This window comes from Miniopterus natalensis, chromosome 21, assembly GCF_054644295.1.
Source record: "Miniopterus natalensis isolate mMinNat1 chromosome 21, mMinNat1.hap1, whole genome shotgun sequence".
NCBI lineage: Eukaryota > Metazoa > Chordata > Mammalia > Chiroptera > Miniopteridae > Miniopterus > Miniopterus natalensis.
Genome location: NC_142101.1, coordinates 16368186 through 16386180, shown reverse-complemented (window position 1 = coordinate 16386180; position 17995 = coordinate 16368186). Strand labels below are relative to the sequence as shown.

Sequence of the window (17995 nt, the reverse complement as noted above, 5' to 3'; positions counted from 1 at the left end):
AGCAAGGACCACGTGAAACTCCAGAAGGAGCAGGAAGGAAAGCAGGCTCCCTTCCCGTGCACCCCCCAGTTAGCAGTCCTCTGAGCCCCCCATTCAATGCGTCAAGCTCCTCTGAAGGCAGCAATCCTGTCTGATTTCTTTTTCATCAATTTTTACCTCTGCGGATCCTGAGCTTCCAACTTTGCACAGTGTTCTGCAAGTTCTCTTAAACGCAAACCTAAAACGGCAGCGATAGCAACCGCTGACAGTTGAAGGAAGATAGATGCCCAGCACTAAAGATCACAGTTTTAAAGAGAGAAATCAAAATGAGTGTGTCCAGGGAAGAATAATTAGGAATATGAATGTTTTTGCAAAATTATTCAAAAGTGGAAGCATTGGAAAAGATCAAGAATATTTAGCTCAGAGAAGAAAAGACTTAACATGAAGTGTCTGCCACGACTCTGAAAAGTAGGCCAGTGCCCAGGGCCCAGGCTCCCGGGTTTGCCCGAGGTGGGATTCCTAGGCCGTAGCCAGAAGGGCGGCTGATGCCAGTATTGTCACCCAAAAGGTGTGGCAGAACCAACCAAATATGCTAAGATTTGGAACATTGTACCTAAGGCTGTGACGATTCTACTTCAGTGACGATCCACAGCTGACACCCAACGCCATACGCCGGAATTCACGTTGCATTCAAATCAATGGATTCTATAGCTCATCAATGAATAACAAATATTAATTAAATGCTCATACACAGCCGGTCATGACGGTCCTTTCTCAAGAGTGGCACAAACATCTACAGAGTTGTATTGACACTAAAATCTAGAGGCACCAATAAAACGCAGGCTACTGGAAATGAGCTACACAGGCGCAAAATCTAAATACGTCTTAATCTTAGCTACTCCCAGCCTTTCACTGTCTCAAAATCCAGCACAGCTGCTGTTCCTTCTCTCTCCCTTCCTCGGATACCGATAGCACAGTCCCAGGCCTGCGTGTTCACGGCGACTTGTCAGGACCGGGCTGGTGGCATTTCCTAGCACTGTGACTCATGACCCTCTCAGGACACTCTGAGGACAATGTGCCCTGTGCAGCGTGTTGCAGAGGCTCCCTACTGTGTGCTCTCGGCAGGCATTCCTGACAAATGCTGCCAAAGGCCAGGACGCCTGGTCTTGAAGCAACCACAGAGAATCCATGGATGTGTTATGATACTGTGGGGCCGCAGGGCACCGGGTGGGATCAATTCAAGGAACTGTCGAGAAGTCAAGAGATACCAGGATATGAGCTTTGGCTGCCAAGAGTTAGCACGAGAAACATGGGAGATGTCTAAACAACTAGCACAAGTGAAAGGAGCTATGAAAGGGTGTCAAATGCGGGAGTTAGTAATATGCTGTGATCAATAACGAAAATGGTAATTGCCACGATGCCAATAAACACCAAATAGCAGCATAGAGCCCATGAAATTTGTGGGATGGAAGGACATGAAGCTCATAATAAGGTATAAATCTTCCATTGGTTGGAGCAAACTGCCTGGCAATGTTGTTGTGTGGAGGGCTGAGCAGTCATTTGGCTTAACCAGTAACCAGTCCTGATTTTTACACTGAAAGTCCCTCACTTTGGGGAAAACCAGGACTTTGGTCATCTTCTTAGTGATGCTACTTCAACAAACCACTGGGTAGTTCCAACTACTAATATAATCATATCATCATTTTCCATGACCCGATCGAGGAAACAGAGCACAAGCTTCGTTTATTGTCATTTTTTATATTTCTCACCGAAATTCTCTGCGTTGTACCTAAGCCCTTCTGGAGGGTTCCCAGCACACAGGGACAATGCAGACACTTCTCCCGTGTGTGATGTTACTTCAGGCACCAGCTCGGAGCCAGGGGTCACTTACTTTTGCTGCAGCCCCACGGGTTGCGGACATCCAAGTGGCTTGCGCCGGGAGCACAAGCGTCACACTTGGAGCCGGTGACAAATCGTTTACAGAAACACTGGCCCGTGACCAAGTGACAGGTTTCATTCAAGGCTCCCGAGATACGACAATTGCAAGGCTGGCATCTGAAAACAAGAGAAATAAAGCATCAGGGACAAGAGCGTCCTGGTTAATAATTCACAGGGCACGTCACAGGCATCTATTGGTGCGGGATCGTATGGCCTGTTCCAGCCAACGTGCTGAAAAGTGTGCTTGAGTTAAACAAACCAACACGAAATAAAACAAAACAGAAAATATATATATAAAAATGCTGCTTATGATAAAACCTCTGTGAAGCCTCCTCTTTGTAAAGTAATTCATGGCAAAAAAGTAGAACCTTGCTTTCTCATGGGCTGCAATACATCTTATGGATTATTTTAAATCCAGCTGTTGAATTAAGAGTACGGTGAATTCTGCTCTCTCACAAAAGCAGTTTTCCTGACGGCTAAAAATTAAGATTAGGTGCCCCCCCCCCAAAAAAAATTATCTTTTCAAGTACCTAGAAAGTTGTGAAATAGAAAACTGGGTGCAATAATCACTGTTTTCCCTAAAAATCTTGAAATCCTAGATTGGGTTTTATAAAGATTGAATTTCACTAAGAAAAGAGTTTGGGGGAGGCACGTTCCAACACTGACAGTGCCTTAATAAATGTGATATTTCCTTTTACATTTTATGCACCGAACTCACTTATGTAGAATGGTTGGAGAGCGGAGCATTACTCTCATCTATGAAAAGACATTAATTATAGAAATATGATGGGAGAGCTTCACGAAGTCCCCTTAAATTTCTTGGGGCCCAAAGTTGCTGGTAAAAATCAAGTAACATGATGGACCTGCCTATCATTTCCTCGTGAAGATGCTGGAGGGATAGAGCTCCTTCACCCTCTGCCACTTTCTGGTGTGATCTCCTGGGTAATCATTCAACACCCTTAAAAAGGCTGATAAAAGCTGAGGCTTCTAAATAAGTCAGCTGCAAATTTGTTTTATGGACTAATGTCACCTAGGGAATAAATAAGGGACAGCTTCTCCTGAAAACCACTATACTGTAGTCTGCCCTTTTTATGTCGTGATAAAAGGACATTTTCCTACAAGCAACTATATTCGGGCCTTTATTATTCACATTGCGTCCGAACTCCATTTCAAACAGAAGTGTTTAGGCTACTTCAGGATTGGGAAACTAGGCATTGAAATTAAAATAGAATTCTAGAAGCAACAGAATATTTTCTTTGCTCTTAATTTCATTATATGCTATTACTTAGAGTGTATATATATATATATATATATATATATATATATATTTTTTTTTTTTTTAATATATTTTTTTAATTTGAGAGAGACAGGGATGGAGAGGGAGAGAGAGAAACATCAATGATGAAAGTCATGGACCGCCTGCCTCCTGCTTGCCTCCTACTAGGGATCGAGCCCACAACCCAGGGCCTGTGCCCTGACCGGGAATCGAACCAGTGACCTCTTGGTGCACAGGATGGGCCTCAACCCCTGAGCCACACCGGCTGGACACTATTACTTAAGAGTATGTTGCCTGTCGGCCATTGGTAAGAAGCAGCAATATGAGGCACTCTTCTCCCTCCCAGCGCTGTATTTATCGCCACACCACTCATGAATAAGTATCTCTTGAGTATTTCGGTTTTTATTACCATTCACTCATGAGACAGTCGCACTCATTTTATATACAGTACGTTTAGAGGATGGGCTTCCAGCGTGCGGCCTAATTCCTTTCCTCGGCGCTCCTCTATTTTCTGCCAGCCACCCGCTCAGCTCTAAGTCAGCTCTGTCGATATCCATGGGGCATTACGTTCCCAATCTAAATGGAATAAATAAATCGCTTCTCAGGAAGGCACGCCGTTGTTTTGAGTAATTAAATGTGACTATGCCTGACTTTATAGTCTCTTATCCAAGCCATTGTTGTATCTCACTTATCTGACTTGTTATAATTGCTTGACTTCAGTAAGAGGGAATTTTCTCTGAATGGAGTTCACAGGAGACTTTCTGAATATTATAGTGCGTTTCCAGCCCAAAGGACGCTGGGGATAAGTTGGTAATTAAGGCTTAAGTAAAATGATTCCTGTAAATTTCTCAGCCACTCAAATACAATTTTAAACGTTTCCAAGACTCTTTAGCAAATAAGCTACAAGCCTGATGTCATTTTATAAGTTACCACTCCTCGAGAGCACCTCCTAAATGAAATATATTTCACGTTTATTAAAACAGAATTATACATAATAAAAGGGGAGACGTTTTAAGCTTTGAAAGAGAAACAGCAAACTAAGATGGACTGTGATATTGATTTTGCCAGGATAAATGGTTTCTGTAATATTAATATAAAGAAACCTTTATTACACGGGCTCTCCCGGTGTAGCCGGAGCTCTCCCACAATCTGTTTAAAATCTTCATTTTTCATCCTTATGGGAAAACCTCACTTGCTAAGTGGATTTCATAAAGAGTAATCTGTCAAGATTTATATAGATAAACAATTTGTGATGTTTATTGACCAGTTCATTATGGTAAACAAAGCAGGAGGAAAGCTCTGCTAATCTCTGCCATAGTCTGGCTAGGAGAGTTCCGAGTGGGCCTCGGCGTTTACTGGGCACAATGGGAAGGAAGTTAATTGGCCCCTGTCTCCTAAATCACAAATCTCATCTATTTTACTTCCCAGGAAGGCAAACGATAAGAGAAAGAGTTATCCTACTTCTTAACGATTGCAGAAACATCACTACCAAGGAAAGGGGTGTGTTTCCATAATGCATCTCACTGTCAGGGGTGTCACCATCTGCTGAAGAGCTACTTTCGGGGGTCCAGGGACAGGCGCCAGGTGTACAGATCTTTATTGGCATTGCTCTTTGGATGTGTCTCTTCTGTCTGGGGCCTCAACTCGGGGGTACCATCAAATCGATGTCCATGTATTAAATGACATAAAAACCATTCACTGAGGGCCAATGATCGCCCGGAGCTGGAATGAACACTGGAGACATAAATATGAGTAAGACAGAGTTGCCCGTGTCCTCAAGGAGCTCACAGTCTAGTGAGAAATTTAAAAAAAATTAAAAATAGAGCATTAATAAAGATGTGGGTAGGCTCTTCAAAGGCATGGGAAAGGGGCAGCTATCTAATCGGGGGGCAGGGAATGGCAGATGAAGAGGAATTTGGAGATGTTTGCGCTGAACATTAAAATAGCAATAAACCAGGCAAATCGGGGAGGGGGGACACAGGAAAGGGCACAGCAGGAGAGGGTGTCACATTATAAGCAGTTCGAGGTTGGGGTTCAGATGGAGAAAGTCTGCAGTAAACCCCACGCTAACCTGGTCGCCAGGACATTCTAACTTGCTGTGTGCTTGAGAAGCCTGGGCCTTTAGATTCCCTCGCCAGCCGAGACCCCAGGTCCCCGCTATTTAAGGAAAATTACAGTTCAATGCACGTCAGCTCGTAAGAGACACGCAGGGATACATCTGGCCCTTTGGAGCTTAAAAAAAAAAAGACAAAATACAACTAATAACTGAAGAGAGAAGAAGCCTCTGGGGGTTGCGATCTGCGGATGCTGCTGTGTGAGAGGATCGGTGGGTAGCGGATAATCGGGAGCAGTCCCAGGGGCCGTGGGACGGAGGAATCCCAGGTACAGGTCGACGTGAGGACAGTGCCTGGCGCTGCACTGTCCCATCTGGGTATTAACTACCCACGGAGACGAGGGGAAGGTGGCCCATTTTTGTCCCATTGTGCTTGGTTTAGACACATACGATACACTTATTTTTTGCTTTATTGATTTTGCAGTGGGCAGACTTTGTGTTTTTTTTTGCTTCATTGTTTTCGATACTGGTTAAATCATGTTCGCTTTGCGTGTCAGAGGTAAATGAAGCGACGCTTGCCCTTGGGTCGGCTTTTTAAATCCGTGTCCCCTTTCTGGGACAGGTAACATCTGACCCGGGACCCACCCGGACAAAACCCGGTGAGCGGTTGCTCAGCTCGTTGCTGTTTTGGGCGCGTTTCTGTTCGTTGCTACTGTAGTGTAGGGGCAGAGCCTATTTTATTTAATTGATCTCGCCCTTGGGAGTATAAAAAGAGTTTAACAAATAAGCCAAGAGAAAAATATAAGAAACACAGCCGTGCACGTTGCGGAGAAGGGAAGAATATGAATAAACTTCCTGGAGGGGTGAAATGAGGCCCCCTGAAAATATGTGAAAAAGCAGAAGAGAAAGTCCACTTATTTTCCAAATCGGTGGGGAGATACCATGATACTCGGATCTTCTCCTTGCTTAGCAATGAAATATTCATAATCCACTGTAGAAGTTTGGAAAGTAATGAAATAAACTTACGCCTGCAGGCACCTGCCACAGGGCCTGGCTGGAGGTGTAGTCGACTGATTTTCGCTTACTGTCTTTCTTTTTTGGAAAAAAAAGTTTACCACCAGGGCACAGATGGTTATTTTCCTTTGCTGCATATCTGTGTACATTTAGACAGCGAGTGACTTTTTCTGTCCAGGAAACAAAATTTCCTTATACTAGATGGAATCTCATATATTTTGGCCACCTCTGCACACATTTTCAAAAGAGTCATTGTTAGTATATATTCATAATAGCAACCAGAGGTCCACGAAGAGCCGCCAGTATCACTCAGGAAAGGGATGAAAATCATAAAAAGAATAAAATGCATTTTTATCTCTTCTCAATGAGAGCAGAAGTATAAGCTCAAGCGATTCTCACTGTCACATTTTAAAATATCTTCCCCCGTGACCTTCTGGGCTAGAGGGTTTCTTCTCTGAGGATCATCAATGTTGAAACAGAACGCGACAGGAGAATCCGTCCGTGGGACAGAAGGTCAACTCGCGGCACAGCCATTCCCTGTGACTGATTCAACCAGGGACACGTCCCCCTGGGTTTCTTGGGCCCCCTCTGGTCAGGAGGGGGCTTTGTTCCTTCTATTATTTTCAGAGGAGCTGCATTATATATGGTGGCTCCTTTCAGTGGCAGCCTGTGCTCAACATCAGAGCCCATCCTGCCCCATCTGGGGGCCTCCTGAGCCCACTCACAAGTGGGTGGTGCGGACCTGAATGGTGATTTTAAGGTTTATGTCCCTTTTTCCAAGATCATGAAGGCATGAGATGGCATGAGACTGTATATTTCTATTTTCGTAGGAGGTGAGGAAAGTAACGTAAAATATTAGTTCGGTGTTGGCTCGATTAAGAATGGGAGGCATGAGGGACATTTAAATTTAAAACTCAAGAGACAGCTAGAGGCCATGACGGAGATCTGAATAGATAACAACATATCTGAGCGTCACGAACATGTATGTACTGAGTGACATCATAGATGTAGGTATGCACACTGAAGGAGGGTAATCAGCCAAAGAGAGAGAAGAACAAATCACAGGAGTAAGATCTTGGAAGGCAATGGAAGAGATAATTTTAAGAAATAGGTAGGTCAATAAAATAACTGGCACATTGGAAAACCATGAGTCATAAGAAGCACCCTGACATCAGTTTACTCTCATCTTTCACTGGTCCTTTAAATACACTGCATGGGGCAATGCCTCTGCCTGCCGCCTGGATATGAAGAATCAGGTACATGGTTTTCCTGGTCTTTCTTAAGTTTTAGAAAGTCCTACAGTTATTTTAAATTGCAAAGCACGGGTTCAACAAAAAGAACAAAACTAGAGGCATCACCCTCCCTGACGTCAAAGCATATTACAGAACTATACTCATGAAAACAGCACGGTACAGGGCAAGGAGGAGTGTGTTCCTCACGACGCGATGGGGACCACAAGGAAGAGAGACAGCAGGGCACTGTCCCAGCGCCCGTACAAAGGGTGACCTAGAAGTCTAGAGGCCTGAGTAGCGAAAATGATGAGATTCCTGTGGTTTTTGCTGAATTAATTAGCGACCGACCGGAAAAAGAGATGCATTTGATTACGCTAAAGCTGTAGGCGAGAGATGCTGAGGGAGGGAGACCAATGGAGTCATCATGATCAACCGACCCCCGTGACAAGTCAGGCCTGTACATGTGGGGGACCAGAGACAGCAGCCTGCCCTGGGTTTTGCTGGTCCTGTGAAGAAGGGGATGATGAAACGAGAAGTGATGCTCCTAGACCCTCGGACTTTGCCAAAAGGCCGAGAAGTGGTAATAATGCTCTTAGACTGACCGAACGATATACCAACGGTAACAGCATGGATTAAAAAAAAAAAAAAAAAAAATATATATATATATATATATATATGTAATAAGAACAGAAAACATTTTAATAAATATTTTAAATATCTTGGTAAAGTTTCTTTTTAAAACTACACTGAATTTTAGTAGAAATCCAAATAAACTGAGTTCTTTTTCAATAATTTAACCCGTCACCCTGTCCACACTCTAAGGGAGGTGTTAATGAAGAATATTAGGGCCAAAGGCAGGCAGCAGGGGGCAGTGTGTTGAAAAGGAACCAATAATCTCAAAGCCTTGAATAATTAGCAGTTATATCATGAACACACACACACGCACGCACACACACGCACTGAGAAACAGATCTGACCGGTCTTTGAGAAACACAATACTAGTTGCTTGGAGACAGGGACACTGAAGAATTAAAGGTAGAGTCCCAACCCTAGACAAATTTATAACCTAATCAGGAGAAAAAGAAATCCACATGGAATTAGCATTCCAGCTCATCTTCAAAAATACAGCAATGAACACAAATGCATGAAAGTAAATGCCCAGATAAATAGGAAATGAGAAGAACATTAAAGACGGCGTGACTTTGAAAAGTGGTTAATTTATTTTCAGAACGTACTTTACACACCAAGGGAGAAATCCTATCAACGAATACAAAGGTTTGTTTCTTATCAGCCAGTCTTTATATCTAAATTAGAAGAGCAAGGGCAACATAAATGGATGCAGTAAATTCATAAATAAGCAATAAATTTGGGGGACACATAAAACTATATATATATATCTATATCTATATATATCTATATATATCTATATATATCTATATATAGATATATATATATATATCACCTATTCTGTCCCTTATATTGTGTGTGTGTGTTTTCTTCTAGGGATATTTCTTTACCTGTCTTTCTCCACATCAAAACTGTAAGTTCTTTGAGGGAAAGGTATTTTATCATGTTAAATATTCCTGGCCCCTAATATTGGGTATATCTATCAATGTATAGTAACCCATACATTGGAACTCAAGGGAATATTTAAATACTACCACTATATTTGATAAATGCAGACGACAAAGAGTCAAAATTACATCAACCAACTAAGGAAGACAGAAAATATTGCATTTTACAGAAGATACTGCCAAAAAAGTCACTGCTGGCTAAAAAAAAAAAAAAGTCATTGCAAATATAATTAAATAAAAATAGTTAATTATTAATCCTTATAAATATTTACCTTCCGGTGTGAGGATCAAACCCAAAGTAAAGGTCCTTACAGCGGTCACAGCTCAGCCCCGCAGTGGAAGGATCTTGGCAGACGCACTGGCCGGTTCGGCTGTTACAGATGTGATGAGCTGCGCCAGCTGTGTGGCACGAACAGGGCAGGCAGCCACTGGCATTGCCCGGAGAGATATAAAAACCTGAAATAAAAAAATGAAAAGAATTTATATATACTTCCTAGCCGGTCTTTTATTTAAAGGATAGTATTTTGATTACATATAACACGGGGCAGTCTATAAGGGCACAAAACTAATTCCCAGTACAGATGTGCTCAGAGCTGTTCTTAGCTAGTGTGTCAATTGTCACCAAAGAAAGACTAAGTAAGTAACTGGCATTGTCCCTGGTGTCTCCCATGCACCTAAAATTCAGGGCATTTGAAAACGACTTCAGTTCTCCCTTTAATCTTCATTTTTAAAAGTGGCACCTCCATCTCTTCGGATGCTCATCCTAGAACCCCAAAACATCCTTGCGAGGCACAAGGGCGGCCAGATAAAATACAAGATGCCTGGTTAAGGTTGAATTTCGAATGAACAATGACAATTACTTTTTAAGTAAAAGTATGTCCCACCTGATATTTGCTTATATTTAAACAATAATCTGAAATTCAAATTTAAATGAGCATCCTGTATTTTGCTAAAACCGGCAACCCTTAAGCCCTTCCCTTCCCTTCCCCTTCCCCTTCCCTTCCCTTGGCTAGTTACCAAGTCAAAGGCTACTGACCCTAAAAATTTTAATCTACTCTCCATCCCTGATGCCACCTTCCTAGTTAAAGCTGCCTCCTAGTTTTTCATAGTTCACCCTCTATATCCGAGGCTACGAGAAGAGCCTTATATTCATGATCTCATTTAGTTCTGTCAGCAATGCTAGTAATTAGGGTATTGTTATTACGTCTGTTACATAAATTAGAAAACTGGACATCGGAAAGATGAACAGTTCCATAAAATGATAGAACTAACAAATGGCAGAACCCAGATTCGAACCCCGGCATCTCAACCAGACGCCATTCTTGCCCAACCGTCGCCAATCAGTTTGCTGATCTTCTCCACGGTCCTGCACGGTCTCCCTTCGAAAGCTTCAGGAATAGTAAAATAGAAAAATCGTGCTCAATGAGAATTGAAAATAAGAGGCTCCAAATGTGTGCCGTTCCGTTGGATAGACCTCACCCTGTCATTTTTGCTGCAGTTTACAACTAGATCCCGTCACGGCGCCTCCGCATCCCCCGACAGCAATGTGCCTTGGATGTGTTCCCGGGAGCAGCGCAGGGCCATGTTGATCAGGGCAAATTTTCGCACCTGATTCATCATGTGCTCAAAGTCACAAATTTCGGAGACTTCTATTTCCGATTCCGTATGTATCACTGAGGCTGTGAGTCTACGTATTTTATTTCCCGGGAAGATGCCTAGGCCCTTAGGCCCGTGAACCTACTAACAGCTCTCCAGTTCGGATAAATTACACATTAGCACAGACACCTCGGAGCAGGATCGATTTAGACTCATTGCGACAGCTTCGAGCCACAGAGACTTCTAGAACGATGAAGGATGGTGTTATACAAGGAATGACCTGTGAGACAGCCCTGTGAGGACAAGGGGGAACTTCTTGGTGCAGAAGACTGGGTTGCCCAAGTTTCGGAGAACAAAGAAAAAACAGGAGATAACAAACAGAGAACAAAAAAGGTATTTAAACTCCTAGGGAGGCAGCAACCTAGAGGTAGAGCTTCGGGGAAAAGATTACTTTGGAATTGGTCCGGGCTTAATTTCCCTCCTCTCAGGAGCATGATTCCAAAGGTTAATCCCACCAGTATTTCAGTCGCCCTATTTTTAAGCAGTTCTAATTAGGATGACTCAGGTACCTTCCTGTTCAATGATCACTTCCCTCCGTACCTGAATGTGCCTAATTCTAGATCATTAGCTTTCCTTTTATGACTTCCAGCTACAGAAAACGACACTCTCCCCTTCCTCCCCCCTTAAGCTTCGACTCCTGAGTGCAGCTTACAGATAACTGGCCTGGATTTCTTTTCTTTCACTCAGTGCGTTTCTGATCTCCTTCCATGAGCTGCGTTTCTGATCTTTTTGGGATTTCTCTCCATGAAGGATTTTGGGCCACCTACTTAAAATGAAACACAGCCACTGGGATGATGACATTACCCTGCCTTATGCAGTGCTGCGAGTTTACATGTCGACGGCCCACATCGGCCCACTCGAGTTTACGGCTGTCCCCGGTTTCATTTATTTCCGCTAACCCCTGGTCCCAAGCAAGACTAGCCTCCTGTGGGCAACAATGTGTTTTGCAGATAAAGCAAAAGAAGTCGCCCGTATCATAAAGCAGCGTGGCTTTGTCTTGGAGAAAGTTTGCAGAATCCTGAGAGTTCAACTTGATTAGCAAGGCAGCTGGTATTATCTCCTGTAGTGGCTATTTGCACAATACACTACCTGTCTTGGGCATAAAAGGAGAGCCCATTTCCGAGCAATGTCCCTCCCGAGGACCATGAATACCGCTAGGCTTTACTGAGGTCTTGAAATGAGAGGAAGGAAACCAGTTTAACCTCCAGGCCCTATTCAGAAAAGGAGGGCAGGGCCCAGGCTAAGCACTAATTACACGCCATTTAGGAGAAACGACTCTCGGTGTAAAGCCGGAGAATGGACATGGTATTAAGGGAAGTCTAGGGAGGAATCTGCGGCTCCCCGGCACCAGGCAACAATAGACTATCTTTGTAACGGTTTTACAAATCAATATTTTCAGAATCAAGTACGGTAGGTGATGCTAATCTTCAAATTGAGACCCTGATCATTTCCCTCCATCGGGTAGTTGCATAGAAAAATAATGCTAAGATCATCATTCGCAGATCCGAACAAACATCAATAAATGCGTACATAGATATTAAGAGCATCCATTGAAAGGTATAATTTCTCTTCTCTAAAAGGTTTTTCTAAGCTCTTCTTCAGTTGATCGAAATACGCTTCTTAAATTCCCTGCTCCTGGTTTTCCCGGACTGCTCTACTCTCCTTGACGATCTTGCCAACTTGTATTTAGTTGTAAAACTCAGCTCAGAAATCACCTTCTCATGTAAGTTTTCCATATCTCCCCCATTAATGCTCGAAGAGGTAATCAGCCTGTTTTCTTTTCTACTTTTCTCTACTGTACATTTCCAAGACTGCACTAGTCACACCGCGATATTTCTGGGCAAGTCAGTGTCCCCCGCCAGACCGTAAACCTTAATATATTTATGACTGTGTATCTTACATCAGCATACAGCATGCTCCCCGGCACATAGTAATTTATCCAATAGATGTTTATCAAAGCACAGGGATATATGCGCGGAATGGATGGGAGGCTGAATGGATGGAGGGGTAGATGGATGGGTGGGTATCTGTTACCCCTCAAAACAGGAGGCGATCCCTTTAACGCTGAAAAGGAAAGCGGTTAACATAAATCCCTGAGTTCTGAGAGTGACGGTGGCCTGGCCCAGAGGAAAAGTATATGAGTCAGGCACTTTAAATAATGATTTGTTAATGATTTCTACCCCCAGCCCCCCGATGTGCTAAGATTATGGTCCACGTTACCCAGGACAGGTCCCCTCCTGGAGGGTATTAAGGAGGAGTCTCTTATCCAAAGCCTCACTTATCTCCCTGGGAAAAGCAGGTTAATCTAGAAAGCTGTTTCGCCAAACACGAGGCCGTGTGGCTTCACCGAATCTCAACTTCGGTGCTCCGATCTTTATTGGCATATCATCAGGCGTCCAGTTCCGATTCCACTGACCATGCCCTGCGCTTCCCTTCGTGAAACCAGAGACTTGCTTTTCCTTCCTAACAGTCTGCGCGAATTATAAAACAAAACCAAAAGCAAATACCCGAGGAGGGAGCGTGAGGAATGGTCCTATTAGCACAAAACGTGTCATAAGAAGCTGTTTCCATTATAAATTAGCCTTTATTTTATTCCGAAGCCGCAGAGTCCTCCATAAACCCTCACTGACTCTCGTCCTCAAGGACACGGGTGGGTCACGGGCTCCAGATGCCCTGACATCCCTGCCTGGCTCTCCCGGCCCGGCCTCCGACTAAGTGCCTGCAGCTGAACGTCCCGGGGTCACCCGGCTCTGGAAAGACGCACGGGGAACGTGTCTTCAGTGCTGTATTTATTAGCGTGGGTCTGTGTACATTCATATACGTACACACACTCCAAATAATTTTAAATTAGGGCATTTTAAAAATACTTAATGGAGGTTAAGCAGCATTTTTAACCTCTGCTCAAGTTATTGAATGGCATATTAAAACCGATGTGGCTCTAATGTGCCTTCTAATGCGCGCTGCTGCTTTAACAAATTGCCTATAAATTTCAGCTGAATTAAGGCTCTTCCTTGTACATCCCAGTAAGGTTAGGTTAATAATACATGAGGTTTCATTACATGCACCTTCCTTAATAATGTTTTTTAAGAAAGTGGGACAGGAATCTATGTGCAGCCGTCTCCTACAGGCCAATGATATTTACAATTACAGATGAGGAAGGCAGGCGGGAGTCCTGAGCCTTGCCGGCTCACCCCTCCGTGCCCCACTGCTCACACAGCGGCCTGGTGCCCCCCCGTGCCCCCCAGCAGCCTGTGACTGGTCTCCCCCATGTGTTTAAAGACAGGGAATGAAAGATCCCAGACATGCATTTCAGGCTACTTAGAGCATCCGATTATGATAGAGATACTTCAAGACAAGGGGGCTCTGTTTTTCTACGTAAATTTAACAGTAAGAGACAAATTTGACATAGTTGATGGAGCTATAAGAATGCAGGACCAGCCCTGGCCTGTGTGGCTCAGTCGGTTGAGGGTCCTCCTGTGCGCCAAGAGGTTGCTGGTTCCATCCCCGGTCAAGGGCACCTGCCCTGGTTCTGGGCTTAATCCCCAGTAGGGCGCATGCAGGAGGAAGCCCACCGATGTTTCATTCTCCCATCAATGCTTCCATCTCTCTCCCTCTCCCTTCCTCTCTCTCTAAACATCAACAAACTATTCTTTTAAAAATAATGCAGGACCAAACACAAAAAGAGAAATATCTACGCACCCACGCTGACCTTTCCATAAGCTACATATATGTGCACAGGATGTCTTGTTTTGTCCAAAAAATGCATTAGGTACCTAAGCTATAATTTTCTTTCCTCCCCTGAAGGATCAAACATCATATCCCCCCGATGTCTGTGTCATTCAAGGGGTGCTCACGGTGCCCAGGCCTAAAGAGAGGAGAATGCCATTGAGGTGGTTTTTAAATGTAATCGTTCACTTAATTCAGAAAATACACGTGAAGTGCCCACTATGGGGACGCGGCTCTGTGGGCCTGGGACAGAGCTCTGAGCAACCGGAGCAAAAGCTAAAAGGGGAACAAATGCCCCCGGCCTGGCTTTGTGGGGTATCAGATAACCCAGCCTCCTTAACGTTGAAGCGAGTTCCAATTGTTTTCTGACACTTTTATCTCAAAAAGAATTAACTGCTCATCAATTCCTTCTTGTCTCCTTGGATTTACTTGTCACACTCACCAACCTCAACAGAAAGAAAGGAGAAGCTGGCCTCCTTGTCATGCAAAACGGGACAGGAGTCCCACCTTTCCCAGCAGGCCAGTCGCCCTCCTGAATTTGTATCATGGTCCGTGTCAGAGGCTCAGGATTTTGGCCGACAGGACAACAGTTAGGACAGTTGTCAGACAAGCGGGGGATGTGGGCGTGTATCATGTCAGCGGGGTGAATGTATCATCAAGAAAACAAAATTTTAGTTAAAATCACAGAGGAAGCCAACAGGGTTTATCTTTCTTTCAACCAGGACACAGATGACAGGAAGAGCAGGGTGGAACTAAACAGGGGCCTATTTTACTAAACTGATGGCATTTAAAAATGATTCTAGATGTTTCTCCGTGATGCCAGGACAGCCAATAAAAAAAAAAAAAACAACATTTGGTGATTTTTAGTTAGAAAATCAGTTCCTCGTCTGAATATCTGACATTGTATGATAACCAACTCAAGTTTTCCTTTCTCTGGAAAATAAAATGCATTCTTGCCACTCTTAGATTTTTTTTTTCAGTTGCTACAGGAAGATTCAGTTCAAGTTGAGAAATTAAATACAAGTGAGTTGCGATTGTGAAAGGTCGCCGGCTGGCATGCGTCTAAAGGGTCAGACAAATACGCCACCTAGTCCTGAGGAAATCGAGCAGTTGTATCTGTGCCGCATAATTGATATAAACTCAACACGGATGTTGGGGGTCAAGCTTCTTAGGAGCCACAAATGATTAACAAAGGGGACTCGCCCAACATGGGGTAAAGAGGGGAAGGCCGCTGTGCTCTGAAAACGTAGCACACTCCTCTCTTACCTGGTTGACACCGATCACACCGTCTCCCTTCACGAAGAGGCAGACACCGGCACTGGCCACTGGCTGGGTCACACACGGTCCCAGGCGATGTCCCCAGGGAGTCGCACTCACACGTCCGGCAGCCTTGGAAGTCACCCGTGGTCAGATTGTACCTGTGAGGCTCACACTGATGGCAGCGGAGACCTGTTACTCCTAATTTGCAAGGACACTGTCCTGTTGATTTGTCACACAGCAGAGAACCATTCACTGTCCCCGTCTTATCACAGTCACAGGGCAGGCAGAGGAGAGAATTATTTTGCTGTAGGGAGAAGTGTCCCTCCAAACATTCCTTACACTGTCTTCCTCCCACGTTGGGCTTACAGTGGCACTGCCCTGTCCCAGCGTCGCAGACCGTCCCGGGGAGGGACCCAGCTGGGTCGCAGTCACAGGCCTTGCAACCGGTGGCATCCAGCCCGTAAAAGTGTTCTCTGCAGGTGTCACACTGAAGTCCCCGGGCTTCTTTTCTGCACTCACACTGCCCAGAAAGAGGGTTGCAGAGTTTGCTCAAGGAGCCGTAGAGGTGACAGCGACAGGGCTCACATCCATCACCATTCAAACTCCGCAGGAATTTAAAGCCAATGTCGCAATGATCACATCGGAGCCCTAAAGATAAAATTTGTGTTAAAAAAAGGTGAAACTGTGAAAATGAGTCTAGCGGCGCTTTCAAGGTGGCCGAAGCCCCAGCAGCGAGGCTGCTGATGTTTAATGCAGACAAACGTGGAGCGTTTTCTCCCAAGTAATGCCAGGGAGAGCTAGTCGCAGGCTCCAAATATGACAGCGATTCTTAATTGGGAGGATGCAACTTTAGTTTTGGAATGTGCTTTATTCACTTTTATTTGTATATTAATGCAAAGAAAAATGCTCAGTGCCAACTCTATTACCTATACTAGAGCTCTTCTCTTTAGAGACTATTCAAACTATTATTATAAAACTAATAACTATGTTAAAACTATTATTTGTACTCATTTTATATTAACAAAGCATGTTTGTTTAAAAATGCACAGTAGAGAGAGTGAAGTACATTTTCAAAGCCATACAGAAGTATGCGTAGTTATTTTACTAGAAATCAGAATCCCCTAAAAATGTTAAGGTGATAAAAGGATCACACATTTCAATAATTAATATAAATAAAACTTATCCAGGGCAATTTTTATTTCAATGCTTTTATACACTCCTATATTTCATCACTTTCAATTAATATAAATTATGCTCTCCTTGGCTCATGAAGCATTCACATTGCTTGTCATATTGTATGATTCAGAACATACCTCTTTAAACACTAAATAAATTCTGCTGTTTAGATTACTTCTACTTAAAGGAGTGCTTCTGTACATTTCACAGACAGAGAAAAATGGTTTATCAACTAGACCTAAATCTCCGACCGCTTAGGTTAGTTCCAAAAAGAGTATTCCAAGGCAAAAAAAAAAAAAATTTAAAAATTGAGTAGTCAATGTTGAGATACAAAATACTTTCTTTAGATGGCCTTCAAATATCCGTGAATTTAAGTAACTGACTCTGTGGGGTTGAACGGACGGAAACATTTATTTTGAGATTTCATAGCAACCAAAAAATGAAAACTACAGTAAGAGTCAAAAATCACACTCCGGAGCTCCCAGGTAGAAAAGCATTTCCTAAACGGGAAGGAAACGCATGTGTGTGTGTACGTCCGACTCCAGAGGAAGGCGAGTTCTTTAGCAGTGATGAATGGCCCACCTAAGGCATATCATTTAATTTCAATAAAGAAAATAAAAAGGGCCACTACTGCTGCAAATTTTAAAAATAACTGTATTGTTAACAAGAATTATGACTCATTTTGAACTATTAAAATTGGTCTACATGGATTCATATCGCATCAGCTTTAAAAATATGCGCGGCGCTTATTTGAATATGCCATACATATTCCTGACAGGTAATCTGTTCCTAACGATAGGCGCCGAGGCCTACGGGGCATGGCGCGGGCTCGCCAGTGCGGCCAGTTAGCACGCTGGCCATTTAATTCGCAGGCTTCTCCCCTTCTATTCTAGACGAATGACCTACTTTAATAAAATTATCGGTGCTAATGTATTTTCCTGGTGATAGGATCGTTAGTGAGATTTAACAGTTTTGTTAACTCTAACAGTTTGCTTTCCGAAGCATGTACAACACACTCTTGTGTTTTCTGGGGCGGAGGGGGGGCTCTTTCTGATCTACAAGGTAAAGACTGAAGAAGGGTTACTTGTTAATCCCCTTAGAAAACAATAAA

At 43.6% G+C, this 17995-nt stretch overlaps 1 protein-coding gene across 1 annotated transcript in view; it reads right to left on the bottom strand.

The window, feature by feature from the left end:
- The window catches only part of USH2A (usherin), a 301382-nt gene that overhangs the window by 234264 nt on the left and 49123 nt on the right, over positions 1-17995 (bottom strand). Inside the window, exons 12-14 of the mRNA XM_087829032.1 lie at positions 15715-16356; positions 9339-9522; positions 1871-2034 (exon numbers count right to left, since the gene is read on the bottom strand). Of these exons, the coding sequence (XP_087685158.1) occupies positions 1871-2034; positions 9339-9522; positions 15715-16356 (990 nt within the window). The remainder of the gene's footprint in view (positions 1-1870; positions 2035-9338; positions 9523-15714; positions 16357-17995) is intronic.